We start from the raw sequence: 16,313 nt of genomic DNA, 5'->3' as shown, positions 1-16,313 counted from the left end.
TCTTCTAACATTATCGTGAGCTGCCATTTTCATTTCAGACTGGTACACTGGCGCATGTTCTCTGATTTAAAAGACAATAATTTTCAACATTTTGGGTGGGAATGAAAATTGGGGTTGCTGGTTAAAGATCCATTCTCATTTTAAAATGTTTTTATACATCCAAAGTTTTACAGAGAAATCATGATAACTTTCCAGACTGTGTTGTTTGGTCATTTTTCTACATCGTTACAACCATGTTTGGCAACACTTCAAATCTAGCCTAGCCTCATTTTGATTGCTGCCGTTTACGATTTCTAATGTTCTGTTTATGATTTATAATTTTCAAAAAGAACACATGGTTCCTGTTTGTAATTTCAGAGTAAACTTTCAGTGCTTCTCCGAGTGATTGTTGTAATTTTTGACAATTCATTATTGTGATAATGCTCCTAACCAAGATGTTTTTGTTTGAAATTGAATGAATTGTTTATCCTGTTTCATCTGTAGTTGTTATCCAACCAACGAGCCAGAAGAAAAGTGCGTTCCCTGTTCTCGAAAACCATTCACATCATTCGGAAACAAGGTCGCCGGACTGTGATTAAAATCTCGTAATCAAACAAATGATGCGATTCATATAAGACTCTATCCATCCACTTTGCTGGGGAAATTGAATTGCATAGGCGGACCCCTGCTGAGTGATGCTGGCCCCATGGCTCAGTTCAAAGTATTTTGTCCAAACAGAACATCCGCCTCTCCAAAGTCCCGTCTCACGGGGGCCTGGTGGCCAAGCCAAATAATAGAGAGGGCGTCCACTGGGCTTGCTTTCAACTCCACTTGATTAAAAATTGAACACTGAATAGCTGCAGTGTTGTGCGAAAGAAACATTTGGTCCGGTTCCGATCAGTCCGGAAGAAGATGGAAATGGGAGTCACAGACAGGAAAAGAGGAAATTCAGATAATTAAAGACGGAATCCAAAAGTAACAGCGGTCACGACCGCTAATGCATCGTCATGGAAGAATAAAGGTCCGCCATCATTTAATTCTTTGACGTCCATTCTGTGACACCTCAGAAGCACTCAGAATAAATAAATAAATAATTCAGAAGAAGCAGTGCCTCCCTCTTGGGGTCAAAAAATGTCATCAAACAATCACATCAGCCATCCTGTAATTTCCCCAACCTCCTGAGAATGCAAGAATTCAAAATTGCACATCCTGTCTTCAGCTTTCTTGCTTCATTCTTATACAATACAATACAACTTTATTTATATAGCGCAACTCACAACAATTGGAGCTCTAACAAACCGCTTTCCATATGGTGTGATATAAATTAGCAGGAAATTAGAACACACATTAAAGGACAAACAATAGATACCAGAAGAACAGCAGAACAGCGACACGTACCTCTAGCAGTTAGACCAGTCGTGGCAAACTACGGCCCGGGGGCCACATGCGGCCCGTTAAACATTTTAATCCGGCCCGCCGAACTTGAAAAAAATTTAAATGAATAAACCTTGTTAATGTTTTATTTTCAAAACACTGTGGCGTGTCAATGACAGATATTTTGTTGTCATGTTTTCGTTATGCTTTTAAAATTAAATGTATTTTTTTTCGCCGATGAGGTGAGGTTACCAAAAAACTCCATCCATCTGCTCATGGTCCGGCCCCACTGTGAGATTTTAGAACCCATTGTGGCCCACCAATCAAAAAGTTTGCCTACTTCTGAGTTAGAGAGACAGACGAAAATAACAAACCAAGCTGCACATAAAGAGAACTACAACTTCCAGACGACTGTTCGACCTACCTCTTTTTACGGCTGTGCAGTCATATCTAAATAAATACATTTAAAACCAACCCCGAAGGTTTATTTATTAGATTAATAGCCAAATATGAAAAATAACATTTTCACTGTAATTATTGTAGCTGAAAAACTCACCAAACATAGCAGGCGTGGTGATCTTGCATTAAATTGATGTCCAGAAATAGTGGTGGGCGTGACCCCCAAAAATGAGCTCAGTAGCGCGAGGCCCTCCACCCTGTGGAGCTGAGTTATGGCTTTTGTATATGATGGCGAGTCATCAATCTTTGACATCTCATCCAATGATAGAAAGTCCTATTTTGAATCATTTAGATCCGCCCGTCTGTCTGGTAAACAAGCTTTAACTTTCACAGTAATTGGAGAATACGCCCCTAAAATGACGGTTTTGAACATACTGGCTAAATTGAGATGTATTTTCATGCCTGGATTTTTTTTCGACTTCCCTCGGCATAGCTGTTCCCCAAATTTCACGGTGGTAGGTCGAACTGTTTAAGGGGCTGGATTTTCAAAATAAGGCTAAGAGTTTGCGTAGCTGACTTGTCAGTTTCCCGTTTTATGACGAGTCATCTCCCATGAATTTTCAGCCAAATGTTCTTGAGTTATTTTTCTCGGTCTGCCATTCATATAGACGGCCGCTAAATTTCATGTTGCTAAGTCGAACCAGTGGCCCAGAGGCTGAAATTTTGGAAAGTCCGGATACTTAGACCTTGACAAGTAGTGATGGGTAAATGAAGCTTCAAGTCTGCGTCATGAACCAGTTGTAGTATTTTGGGACTCCAGTAGATGGCACTCTCTGTTCAACATTGGGCTGAAAGCACACTGACTTGCCATTTTTTTAAACCCTTTATTTAAACTAACAGTACCATATACAGGACTCAAAAATTCAAGACCTTGTTTATCTGTGTCTCGACAAGGCATGTCACTCGTGTCTGAGGGCGTACGTTCTTGGGACTTTCTGCCGGACTGCCCATTGTAGACATGCATACCAAATTTCATGTCGCTAAGTCGAACCAGCTTCAGGGTCTGAATTATTCCAAATCCTAGGAACAACAATGCAACGATGAAGCCATTTCTAGAGGGATGTGAATGACATCCCACTCACTTCGGTATGACTTCATCATCTGCGTGCCTCCCTGCTGTATGGCGCATCATAAAAGAAGTCAGCCGGTCGCAGGCCAGCAGGCAATGAGTCACTTTCTTAAACGTTACCACAAATGGACCCCATTGTCAAACACGAGCGGCGTGGGGGCGGAGGCCAATCCAGCGCACATCCGAAACACCCCGGTTGGGAAGAGCTCCGCTGCATCGCTGGTGGCTTGAACTTTTCAGGACGGAGACGTAAAAAGACGCCGGCCTTGAAGCGTTTATGCTTTAATGAAGTATTTGGAGTGTGACCGAGCTAATGTTTATTTCAATATTTTGCAATCAGGAGAAATACACAAACACTCAGCGGGGGTCCCCACAAGACAACTTGAAGGCCAACAGAGTGCACTCAGTGGACCTCTGCTGAAATCAAACTGGTAACACAAAACAACTCCGTTTTTGCACACACACACGGGCATATGTTTTTCTCTCATTAAAATACAACTTTGTTCTTGGAACATTGGCACTTTTTCAATTATTTCAACCTTGAGAAATGTTTCTTTCTTGAGAAAAAGATTTTTACAAAATCGGTCTCCTTACAAGATTACGACTTTAGACTTTTTTTTAAGATTTACTCAAATAAATAAAATTTTATTGTAGAAATTTTTTTGTTGATCTAATCTAATTCTGTATTTGTTTAACAAACGTCGCCACGTCAGAACTGGACCACTTTTGATTGGTTAATTTTTCCGTCTGTATGAAAAAAGAAAGAAAAGAAATCTTGATCTGGATGAATCTGGTACCTTGCTTCGCAGAAATCAGCTGTGTATATTTAAATAATCACAACTAACAAACAACAAGTGCTTGGCAGCTGTTTAAAAAAAAACATGATAAAGAAGAAAGAAACTTCCGCCGACATGACTTAGCCATGCAACCATTCGCCCGCGCTAATGACTCCCTATTATCACCTTAAAATGATTCCTTGCTAAAGGTGCAAAATTCTTCACTCAACATATCACGTCTTACCGGGACTCAAAGTGGATGCGCCCAGGTGTTACCGTGATCTGATCCAGATCTGGAACGTTGGGTGTCGTGCTCCATGTTTGTTTTCAATGCCACTGTCATGGTTGTCTGTGTGTTGAGGACACGGCAGAAGGCAAACGTTGACTGCTGCCGTATTTGCAGAGTCATTCCATGATGAGCTCATCGAGTCACAGCCCAACACGGCATCGCTTTTCTTTGCTAGCGTGCAGGGAGAGAAAGTGGAACATCATGAAAGCTGCAAGCAGCGTGGCTTCATACCAAAATGGCCGACTTCCTGTTTGGTTTTGGGCATGGTTCCTTGAGTCTTATTTTTTGTGCACTGTTGTGATAAGCATGTCCATCCTATTTTGTGTTAAAGCGTCAAATTCAACAGGTGCTACTGAACAAATTTTGAAGATTTGTTTCATTTTTTTGGGTAATTTTCTGGTCAACATTTTTGTCATTTTTATTGACGTAGCTCATTAAAAAATGAATTGATTTCTTGTAAATAGAAGATATGTATTGGAATTTTTTTTTTTTTAAATCTTATTAATTCAGCAATACAACGACTGAATTGATTAAAAAATAAATTGGGGTTAATGTTTGTCATTGTGTCACTAAATAGTTTGTTCATTAATATATTGAAAACACGGAAACTATTTTTATTTGATCAAATAATTCGTACGTTAATGATCATAAAAACTTTTCATAATAACCAAAATAATTTCCTAGAATAAAATCTTTTTCATACCCATTTTATTTTATTTTTTTATTTCAGCCCTCCACCCCTCTTTTTTTACGCCAGGTAATACAAATGAGTACAGCTTCTCATTTGCCCCCCTGACCTGCTTGCAGACAACAGAGAAAAAGTGAGCAAAATAAAAGAAAATTTGACTGCATTTTTTAAAACCTCACCTAATATGTTGAGTCCCTTTTAAAAAAAAGTGAAGTCCAGTTTTATGAGCCTTTTGACTCTTAAATGAGATGTCGCCACCCACAAAGAACGTTCCGCAACAGAAGCTCGTGTTTGTAATGCTCACAAGGAGCCGCGCAAAATTAAAGCCCAAAATCCAAAAGTGTAAAGCAGCAAAGTGAGAGCGAACGAGAAAAGTGCGCTTGCAAAGTCAACAAAAGGCAACGCTTTCATGTGCTCGCACGTGTCGTGACCTCAGTGGACAAGAATGGAGAAAGATGGACGAGCGTGCTTGTCGTTTGCGGCCTTTGCTCAAAGACAAGTCGCGACTCAAATGGGAACTCACAAGTGTGACAAGACAACGTTAACAGACATCTGATCTTAATATGTAGACATTTGGGACTACCACTTTGAAAAAAAATATAGTCAAATTATTTGATTAGGGTTGGGGGCAATGGGACAAGCGTGTCTTTAACTCATTCACGACCAGCCCAGTAAAAAAAAATGGATTTTGACGTATTTATCCGTCAATGGTATTGAATGAGTTAAAGAAGCATACAAATGGCTAGAATGGATTAAATATAACCACTCCAAACCATAATGGCAGATGTCTCAAAATTTTCTGGGTCTATTCATGATAGACATTCCTATCTTATTTTAAGTTGCTGAGTGATACTGGCTTGAGGGGCTGAATGGAGAAAAAAAATTCATGATGGGGTCATCACACTTTGCTGCTGTGCTTCAATCCAAAATGGCAGACCTCATTTGGGGTTTCAAGCATGGTGACTTGAGTCTTTTTGTGGGTTTGATCGTGAAATAATTCTTATCAAACTGGTCTGGATTTCAAAAAAAAAAAAAATGGTGAGTCATCAAACTTTGCGTTCATGCTTCAAACCAAATTGTATGACTACCTTTGACTTGTCATTGTGGGGGTGAGCTGCCATCTTTGGTAAGCGACAAACACTAAAATAAAATAATAAATGAAGCCCACACTCCTCCTTCCCCCCTGAGAGGCGAGTAGTTGTCAGTCCGCCTTCCGACTTTCATGGCGCGGGCTAGCAAAACGTGCGGGCGTATTCGTTTTGAATGGCTGGGCCGAGGCAAGCGGAGGCGCTGATGCCTGACAGGTGGAGGCCGTGTTGGAAAGGCTGAAGAAAGCCAACATGTTCATACACATTACATCTGGAAGATGACATCATGGTGTGAACGCGGCATTTATGTAAGATGATTATATTTGCAGACATTTGGCTGCATGGGCAGACTTACTGACTGCAAGGAATCTGCCTTTATTTTAAATCAATAGACCCCACATAACCGCCGGTCCGCGGACCGGTAACGGGCCGCACAAAGAGACAAAAAAAAAACAAAAAACAAGTTGTCATGGTAACACAACACAGATTTGAAGTATGAAGCATTTTTATTTTCTTATTCTGACCATACTCCGCACTACATTTCATTGTATAGAAGCCGCTCGCCTAGTCGCAACACCCTAATTTCACTCGCAGTCGTCAGGCTAGGCGGTTTAACGCCACCTAAACGAAGTGCCAGTCTTAAGCAGGTGATAAACACACGGCACGTTTTGGCTTCCTTGCCGTCGGGAATGTTGTAATGTTGAGCAAGCAGGAAACAGTCCACTGGCTCGCGTCCACGCTCGTAAACTTGAACAGCGTTTGGCAGGCGTGCGGCCGCTGTTGTAATGTGGACTACGTCGGTTTAAATACGGACTGGGGATGCAGTTAAGACGCAGTGCATCGGCCCTGAGTGGGCAACAATCAGGCTCGGGTAACAGGAAGGCAAACTGATGTGTCTTGGCTCAATGTCGCCTCACATTTGGCCTACGTGCATTTGTGGGCTGGTTTGAAAGCTTTGTGGATCCTGTCATGTTCAGTGAGCAATTTCCACTAAGCCACAATTCCCAGAGGTTCTTGTATAATGTTTTTATTCTTTCCATGAATAAAATTACTCGTGGGGGGGTCTTAATGTTCTGTAACACTAGAATAATGTAGCCCTCAACACCAGTGTCCCCCCCAAAAAAGGTGGACTTGTAATGGATGACAGGAAGCGCGCAAAAAAGAAAGGCTCAGGCACCTATACTTTAAACTGAAAAAGAAGGCATCAAATTTGGTTTGAAACGAACATTTAAGGTCAGTTCTCTCTCTTTGAAAGTTTGAACAAAAAGTCAGCCCAAGTCTCCAGTTTCACCCATCAACAAGAAATTTGGTGGACGTGTCTTAATAGACACGGCACAGGAAAAGGTTTCAAAGACCTATTCCTGAAACTGAACTCAAAGTAAGCCATTTTGGTTGGAAGCTGACATTTTAGGCAAAAGACTTTTCCCTGGAAAGTAAAAAACAATTTTTCGCCACACAATCACAAGTTTCACTGATCAACAAGAAACAGTGTGAAAGACCCATGAGCAAAACTGAGCAGGAAGCTGGGCATTTTTAGATCCATCAATTCAAAGAGTGGGAAGATTAAAAAATAATAATCATCTTCACTTGAAGCCTGTTTCACTTGGTAGCATGAAATTGGGTGGACATTATTAAAAAGAAGTGTTTTACTCGTGATCAAGTTTTTTAAAAAAGAACCATTGTGAATATTGTGCAGTGACAATTCACCAAAAATATAATTTCAAAACATTTTCACAAAACAGGGTACACTTTACAATGTCATCAGTCCACAGACTTTAACTCACAGTGCCGTCGTTTCTAAAATTAGATGCAGGCATGCATGCGTATGCCCGAATTAGATTCCTATTGAGAAGTATCAAACTTTTTTTCATAGTGTCCAAAACAACATCACGACCCTTTGGACTGTTTGCCTTGAGTCCACACAGCATCAAAAAAAAATAAATGACAATGCTCTAAGAGTCAACACATTCAAACACTCGAGGAATGACAGACGTTTTGCTGCGCGTGCGTGCGCGCGTGTGCGCGTGCGCGTCACTCATGAAAAACGTGACAGAAATGTACATTCATTTTCCTCGTGAGTTCAGTGCACACTTCACACATACACACACATTTTTTCCTCAACAGTCGTGATTGCACACACGGATAACGTGACTGTAGAGAGTGTTGCGCAACCACACAAGCGCGTGCACGCACACGCACGCACATTCTGAGTGACTTTGTTTTTTGTTGTGAATGATGCAAATTCGTGTGGAAGCGCGTGTGTAAAGAGAGGGTGCGAAGCGGGGCAATTCTGAAAGGTTTCATTTGTCTTGGGCATTTGCGCATTTGCTACTGTGCGGAAAATAAAAAATAAAAAAGGCTTGTGGCATAAAATATAATCTCGTTGCGCGAGCGAGTGAAACGAGAGCCGTTATCGCTTAGCTTACTTTAAAACTTGGCGTGACCAGATGTTAGATTTACCTTTTCTGGTCTGACTTGCCCTTAGTCTTTATTTCCTGAAAAACAAATACAATTTTAAAAAAAATAGGCTGAACATATGTCAGATTTCCCAAAAAGATCTTGTAAAGTGAATTCAAAGAGATGTTTCAGAACAACTTTAACATATCTGAAACGTGTGACAACATAATACTAAATTGTGGCATGAAATAATTTTTCACCATTTCACATTTCCTGATTTTTCGATGCGTGGCCAAATGGTGCCGAGTGACACTTGCGATTCTGGCATGAGTCACCTCTCCCTTTGCGTGGTCAGAGTGATCGGACATCTGATTTAGCTTTGACCTATACCTTAAATATGTGCCGATGAAAATGGATGGAGTGTGACCAGAGATCACCGTTAACTTTTCTGATCAGATTTATCTTTGATCTCAATTCACAACAAGATTACAGGCAACCAGATATCGGATTATGGTGAGCGTTGATCAAGAGTTTTAATACGTCTGCCGTGCTTTTGACGTCATCCTCCATGAACCGGAGTGACCCTCGATGGCAGGTGTGGAAATCAACAAGGAAAAAAGCCTTAAAAAACTGAACGTACTGGCCCGCGTGTCAACCGGTTGGCACCCGAGTGTTTTGTTGGCTCAGCTGTCATATTAGCACGCTGACATCATCCACATTTCAAATACATCCATGCAGTTATTTGGCGAGCGGGAACCTGCTTGCCGACAATGGAAACAAGACCGAGGAATGCGCTGTTGCACGATTGATGCGCCGTGCGACGAACTTTGCACCCCCGCTGAGATTTGTCCCAACATCGCTCATATTTTCTGGACACATTTGGGTGCTGGTTTTAAATATCATGTCATCGGCTTCGTGGACTTTTCCAATTGAGTCATCGCGCCGTGTCAAGCCAAAGGCCCTCACATTGTTGTGGTGTCCTGCGACGGCTCCATTCATCATCTATTTCCTGCCCGAGCCCTGCCCTGAAGCTATTGTGAGCACTAATTCTAAGTAAGTACGCCCCAGGTGGAAAAGCAAAAACATTTTCCCAGACATTTGAGATTTTCCAGTCAGGCTAACTAGACCTTCCCGTTTCATTAAATTGCAAATCACGTCTTCATGTTGTTTTCCATTTTCTTTTTGCGCATTATTATGAATTTCAGTTGCTTTTGCACACTGACCCCCTCAGCACTCACTGACTAGCACTCCCTGATGGAAACACATTCTAAATCTAAATCTAAATCTAAATCTAAATCCTAAAGTCTCAGTTTCATTGAGCAACACTAAATAAGTTAAAAATACCAGATTGGATTCACCCTCAAAAAAAAAATAAAAATCATGTAGCCATGCTTGATATTGAACAGAACATCGGCCATTTTGTAAGAAAGCAGATAAAAATTTAGAGCAAATTCCTTCTCCTGAAAAAAGAAAGAAAATAAAATGTCTTTTATTTTTAGTTTTATCCACGAAATAATGGCTGAGGTCATAAAACTACTCTGCAGCTTTTTGATCCGTTTTCGGTTGGCTCATTTTCTTCCGGGCATCTTTTTGTGGATTATTCTACAAGGCCTTTGTAGTTGTTTTGGCAACACGGTCACTCAACCTGAACAATTGTAGTGTGAGCAACCCGAGAGCTACTTGAGTCATCCTCCTGAAAAAAAACAAAAAAACACCACCGTTATTTGTTCAGGCGAATATAGCGGACCTGGCTAGACACATCTGACATTTCAAATGGTTTGTGTCAAACGATGAGCTAAATGCACTGACCTGATGCGGCAGGCTATGTTTCAAGTCCTTGATAAAGCGGCGAACAGGAAGCAGGAAACATCTGTAAAATCCCCCCCACCTCCCAAAAAAAAGGGAGCAGTTTCCTAAATGAGTGCTCCCCGACATTGCTTACTGTGCAAACATTTCTGTCATTCTCATGCTTTTCACTTCATCGCTTGGTTGCACAGCTTTGTTTCGGACAACAAACCTTGCACAATGGCTTCCTCCATCCGAGATCCTGACGCCCAAGCAGTAGGAATGAACATCTTTTGTCAAAAGAGATTCATCTTCGGAAGGTGATGCCAAGTCATGGCTGCCTGCTCACCAGCTGCTCGTTTGGTCATCGTTACTATCCCGTTTTCTGCTTCTTCATTCATTTATTGGTGGATTCTGTTTTACTTCCACTTGCAAACAAAACTTGGCTGCTGTCGCGCACATTTACATTCACTTCGACAGGGAAAGGTGGAGTTTGATGGCGAGAAATACACTTTCATACTTCCTAGCAGTTCTATCTGGACATGTCTGGTAGCAAGCTGCAGGAGACATTCGAGCGCAGGTGTGGGCAAACTACGGCTCGGGGGCCACAGGCGGCCCGTCAAACGTTTTCATCCGGCCCGTCGAACTCGTAAAAAAATTAAATGAATAAACCTTGTTAATGTTTTAATTTCTAAAATACTGTGATTTTTCAATATATTGTTATAATACTTTTGATTACTTTCATTTAAAATTTAATATATATTTTTTTCTCCGATGAGGTGAGTTGACCAAAACACAAATTTTAGAACCCATTGTGGCCGGCCAATCAAAAAGTTCGCCCACCCCTGGGCTATCAGGTACTTGTGTAATAAGAAGGAAAGTAACTGGAGGGAGCTTTATGCATGGAATTAGCAAATACATGAAAAATCACTTTTGCATTTATGCTAATAGGATGTAGCAGGATTGAGCACAGTGGAAAAATGAACATTCATTCAAGACAAATTAGGTGGTACTTGGCAGAAAAAGCTTGAGCACGACCATTCTAAATCATTAAGCGCCACTCGTAAATGTGGTTGACGATTGAAACGCGTTGACGATTTAGCTTGATGTGGTGCACATGAACAGTTTTCCAGCTATGGGGCTTGCGACATAAAGTGAATTATAAAGGTCTTTATCTTTTCAGGTGATCCATTATCAAAAGTTAACCTGTGACTCCAGTTTCAAGTCCAACATTCAGATTGCGACACGCTAGCGCCCGTTTCTACGCTTGCTGTGACTCCACACCATGGGTATGTTCACTTTTTGGCAGAAATTGCAGCATGAACCTAAAATGCAATCAAAGCTTTCCAGGTGAATTTCTTTTGGCTTTCTGTAAACTTTTGCATGCACGTTTTGCATGACTGTTGAGTGTACATTTGGCAGAACTTTGTCGTCGGAAATTCCCAACAGGTGTTTGATCCATGAGCATTTCTAATGAAATCCATGCCTTTGTCATCACATGACCAAAATTGCTACGTTCCAGTCTCCCCACCACTTGCATCGTTGCTGCTGGTCTTGTTAGCGTTGTCGGGGGGTCCGCCAGGGTGTGACGGGGGCAACATCCTCGTGTTCCCGGTGGACGGCAGTCACTGGATCAACATGAAAGTTCTTCTGGAGGAGCTCCACCTGCGAGGACACCAGCTGACGGTCATCAGAGCCTCCAACAGCATCTACATTCCCCAAAGCTCGCCGCTCTACATCTCTGTCACCATCGACGTTGCCAGAGGATGGGAGGATTTTTTTGAATTTATACAGGAGCTCATTAAGGTAGCGTCACGATTATGTTTTTTTTTTCTTTTTATAATAACCTGTAACAAATAATTGATAAAGGCCAATCAATGTTTGTCATCATCAAGTTGGAGTGATATGAAGTCGATGTTGCAAACGATAGCTGTCCAGTTCAAGTCCAACAATAGGCTGATTTACGGCCTGCAGTGGCCTGGAAGACGCAGAAGAACTACATCTCAGTAGCGTCCTCAAACGGAAAGAATTTCGAATGCATTTTAGTCACACACAAGCTTGATGGTCATTAGCTTAGCAACTAATAAAATAAAAAATAAATTAATAAAAATCACAGCACCAAAAACCTCCAGGACACACCGTGACCAGGATAGTTTCATGATTCGCATACTTTGATAGCCTTGCGGCAACTTTTAAGCATTCCGCTGTGCATTTCAAGGATTTGTTTTTTTTTCTTTAAAGCGAGCTGTAGCAGAGGCAGGAAAAACAAAACGTACCCAAAGAGAGACAAATAGTGAAGCAACTGCTTCATGCAGTCTACACTTCCGGGAAGATGCTAAGAAGCTGATTTGCGCTGCTCAACAACGGGACACCAGATTGGCTGTTAATTTCTGAAATGCAATGAGCTTCATTCTGATTGGATAATGAAGCGCCTGCAATGAACTCAGCCCAAATTAGCCAATTTATTAATCATCGAACCGCTTCAGTTCAAAAGTGCGAGGTCTGGTGCAATACATTTAAAAGTGACTGCACCCTCATTCTTTCATTTTTTATGGTGTGAAGTATTTAGAAATGTTAGCATTCCCAAATGTTTAGCAATGTTAGCATTTGTCAAACATTATGGTTGGACTTTTCCCAGAACCTCCGACAAGGAAACACCATGCACCGCGTGTTCAGCAACTTCATCTACAAGGCCCACTCAGTGTGGGGTGCCGCCCTCTCCAAGTTGCTGGATGATGACGAGTGGGTCCAGAGTTTAAGGGACTCCCACTTCGATCTGGTGCTGACCGACCCGGCCATCACTCCTGGCGTGATTCTGGCCAAGTACTTGGAACTTCCTCTGGTGCTCAACGCACGCTGGATCCATGGCGGTGAGGGCCACTTCGCCATGGCCCCCTCACCCCTCTCCTACGTCCCCATGCCGGGCTCAGGCCTGACGGACAAAATGGACTTCTTCCAGAGGGTTACGAACATCTTCTTCTACGTCCTGGTCACCCTCCAGCAGAAAATCCTGATCGAGCCCATCTACAGCAACCTCTGCAAGAAGCACATCCCGGGCGGTTGTGACATCATCTCGCTCCTACAACAGGCCGACATTTGGCTCTTCCGAACCGATTTTGTCTTTGACTTTCCACGGCCCACCATGCCCAATGTGATCTACATCGGGGGCTTCCAGTGTCGGGCCGCCAGCCCGCTGCCTGCGCACCTGGAGGACTTTGTACAGAGCGCTGGAGAGCACGGCGTGGTCATCATGAGTCTCGGCAGTCTGGTCAATGCTATGCCCGAGAGCGACGCGGAGGAAATCGCCGCCGTTTTTGCCAAGTTACCACAGAAGGTGATGGAATGGTCGTGAGAAAATGCTTTGGCTCCGCACAAAATCAAATATATGACATATTAACGTGAAAAGTGCAGCACAGTGGATAGCACGTCCGCCTCACAGTGCAAAGGTGCAGCGTTCGATTCTGTGGAGTTTGCGTGTTCCCTCCCAGGGTTTTCTCCGGGTACTCCGGTTTCCTCCCACATTCCAAAAACATGCATGCCAGGTACATTGGACACTCTAAATGGTCCCTAAGTGTGAGTGGGAACTCAAGTGTTTGTTTGTCTTTGTGTGCCCTGTGATTGGCTGGCAACCAGTACGGGGTGTACCCTGCCAACTGCCTGAAGACGTCTGGGATAGGCTCCAGCATGCCTGCGACTCTCTGCAGCCAGAATAGGCAGTAGCGTTATGTGACATGAAAATGCACGGAACTACCATGCTTTTTTTTGTGCTTTACGCAACGCGCAGTTTATTTAGCTTGCGTGACGTACTATCTCAGAAACAAGGGTGGCCATCACCTTTGAGGCAGCTGATAAAAAAACGTCTCATACTAGACAAACCACAATTGTTTGTTATGACCCCCCCGCCCCCTTTCGGGGGTTGCTCAATGACCAAACTGAACTAAAATCCCACTGACAACACTATGCTTTGTCTTTCACCGTTTAGGTGATTTGGCGCCACAAGGGCCCTCGGCCGTCCACGCTGGCCAACAACACCCTGATGGTGGACTGGATGCCCCAAAAGGATCTCCTGGGCCACCCTCAGACCAAAGTCTTTGTGGCCCACGGGGGCACCAACGGACTCCAGGAGGCCATTTTCCACGGCGTCCCCGTGCTGGGCATTCCGCTTTTCTTCGACCAGTTTGACAACTTGGTGCGCTTGGAGCACAGAGGAGCCGCCAAGGTCCTGGAGTTGGCGCACCTCAGCCAAGGATTTGAGAGCAGCCTCAAGGAGGTTCTGAGCCAGGACAGCTACCGGCGCAACATGCGGAGGCTGTCGGAACTTCATCGGGATCAGCCCATGAGGCCCATGGATCGGGCCGTCTTCTGGGTGGAGTATGTGATGCGACACAAGGGGGCGCCGCACATGCGCACCCGGGCCTACGAGATGCCCTGGTACGCGTACTACGGCGTTGACGTGGCCTTGCTGCTGTCGGCCGTTGCAGCTGTGCCAATGTTGTCCGCCGTGGCTCTCGTCAGGTTCTTCTGCTGCAAAAAGGCGAGAAAAGACAAAGCAAAACAACAATAGGACTTTTCAAAGTGGTAGCCCGACTTGTGACCAATACAATCTTTTTATGGATATTTGCATCTGGCCTCGTAATTCGAGTTTGAAACCAATGCGAGGTTTTAAGGTAAGATAAGATTCGAGTTTCAAACTAGAATTTGAAACGAGGGATATCGTGCCCGATAATGATGATGATTTCACCTTTAACGATGAAATGAAAACACCCAAGCTGATCTAGAAATTTCAATGTACGAATTTCTCAACTTGCAAAGACAATTTAGATTTTTCGCTTCAAAAGCGATTTAGACTTCAGTGTCCCCCTTTTTTTTCTTTTTTTTTTTGCGAACACCCAAAACAATTTCCGCTGATTTTTAAGTCTTGCTTGCTTTTTACTGTACACGGGTTCGTGTGGCGGGCCAAATGTTCAGAAAAAGCTCCTTTGTGTTCTGGCAGGGAAGATGAAGTCACCGTGGCTGGGAATGCTGAGGATTTTGTTGACTTCCCAATATACATCCCTGCACACAATCAAACAAAATGGAGTCATCATCATCATCATCTTCCCCGTGTTTCACACATGTTTTTATCTGTGTTTCTTCCAAGGACATTCTGGTCACTACAACCACGCCTTTTTCACAGAAATCCAACAGACTCTTTGACCGTCGCATGCCAATAAATAGAGCAGAAAACAAGATGACACAAGACAATTGTTTCATTGGAAAAACGCAAAAAAAAAAGCTCTGCTTGTAGTAATAAATCATATTAAATGACCACAAATGTCAAAATACAGTAATTAGGAAACCAAACGTGTCTTTTTTTCTCGTTGTCGGAGCAGTTGATTTTGATACAGACAATCTGACGCAGTTTCGTGAACATGGGTGACTAAAAACTCGAAAAATGATCTTTCAATGTGAGCAGTTGTGGGATGATCGTTCGTTCCAAATCGTCTCATCGTCTCCTGATGTACAACTAGCACAAGATATTTTTTTCTTGAACATTAACCAATCGGCAAAATATCTTATTAGCATGAGAGCGACATATCAACTAGCTCTAATTTGACGTCTGTTTCTTTCCGCCGATAAAACACGTTCAAACGCCGCGCGACTTTGGAGATGAATTTCAAGTTTTGGAATTGGACTGGCACATTTCTTACTGTACTGCGTCATGGTCGATTTGACGAGTCCCAGCCCAAAAGAAGCAGATGTGGCCTCTGTGGTTTCATCTGCTGCTAATTTAGCCAGCTCGACGCGGACAGACGGGGGCGGGCGATCGGCCGAGCGCCGAGCCGAGCCGTCTGGCGGCCCACTCGGGAGGAGCGAAGTGCGGCGAAGCTTTTTGGCTCAGGCTCTGGGACGGCACCTGGGGATGGAAGTAGCGGTCCAATCGCAGAGACAAGAAAGACGGAGACGTCTAAAGTGATGGGTTTGCTGGAAAACCATCAAAGACCTTCTAGAAATGACACAGACGCCACATTACACAGGGTGGGATGTTGAACATCAATGACAATTTCTTCCCCCAAAAAATCTTCAACCAAACCCATTCATGCGTTTTCAAAGACAATGTCGAGAACGAAGCGGTTACACAAAGATTTAGTCTCCGTCAACAGCTTTTTCTGAAACATCAAAAGAGATTTGAAATTCTTAGATTCTTCAGTAACGATACATTGACGTATATTTTCAGAAATATCAAAGACGCTCTGAGATGATTTTCAAGAGTTTTTTTTCCTGACAACTTGAACATCTTCCTGGGAGGAAGAAACTCCAAACGTGTCGTTGAAAAGTTTGCGTTCAAGCCTCATCCTGCGTTGGTCGGGAACACGCCTCCTAAGCCAACATTTGTCTTTTCTTCTCTTGACGCCAGGCCAGGTGCGCT

The 16,313-nt window shown here is 43.1% G+C and overlaps 1 protein-coding gene across 1 annotated transcript; it reads left to right on the top strand.

The window, feature by feature from the left end:
• The first annotated feature begins 11,141 nt into the window (after window positions 1–11,141).
• On the top strand, window positions 11,142–15,230 carry LOC148320117 (UDP-glucuronosyltransferase 1-2-like). The gene is made up of 4 exons (XM_088279302.1): window positions 11,142–11,193; window positions 11,427–11,710; window positions 12,543–13,238; window positions 13,887–15,230. The coding sequence occupies exons 1-4, from the start codon at window positions 11,190–11,192 to the stop codon at window positions 14,466–14,468; spliced, it is 1,566 nt and encodes a 521-aa protein (XP_088135428.1). The 5' UTR covers window positions 11,142–11,189; the 3' UTR covers window positions 14,469–15,230.
• The last annotated feature ends 1,083 nt before the right edge of the window (window positions 15,231–16,313 follow it).

Source organism: Idiotropiscis lumnitzeri, chromosome 17 (assembly GCF_059441095.1).
Source record: "Idiotropiscis lumnitzeri isolate Australia: NSW breed Sydney's pygmy pipehorse chromosome 17, RoL_Ilum_1.0, whole genome shotgun sequence".
Taxonomy (NCBI): Eukaryota; Metazoa; Chordata; class Actinopteri; order Syngnathiformes; family Syngnathidae; genus Idiotropiscis; species Idiotropiscis lumnitzeri.
This window is presented reverse-complemented; position numbering and strand designations above follow the sequence as displayed.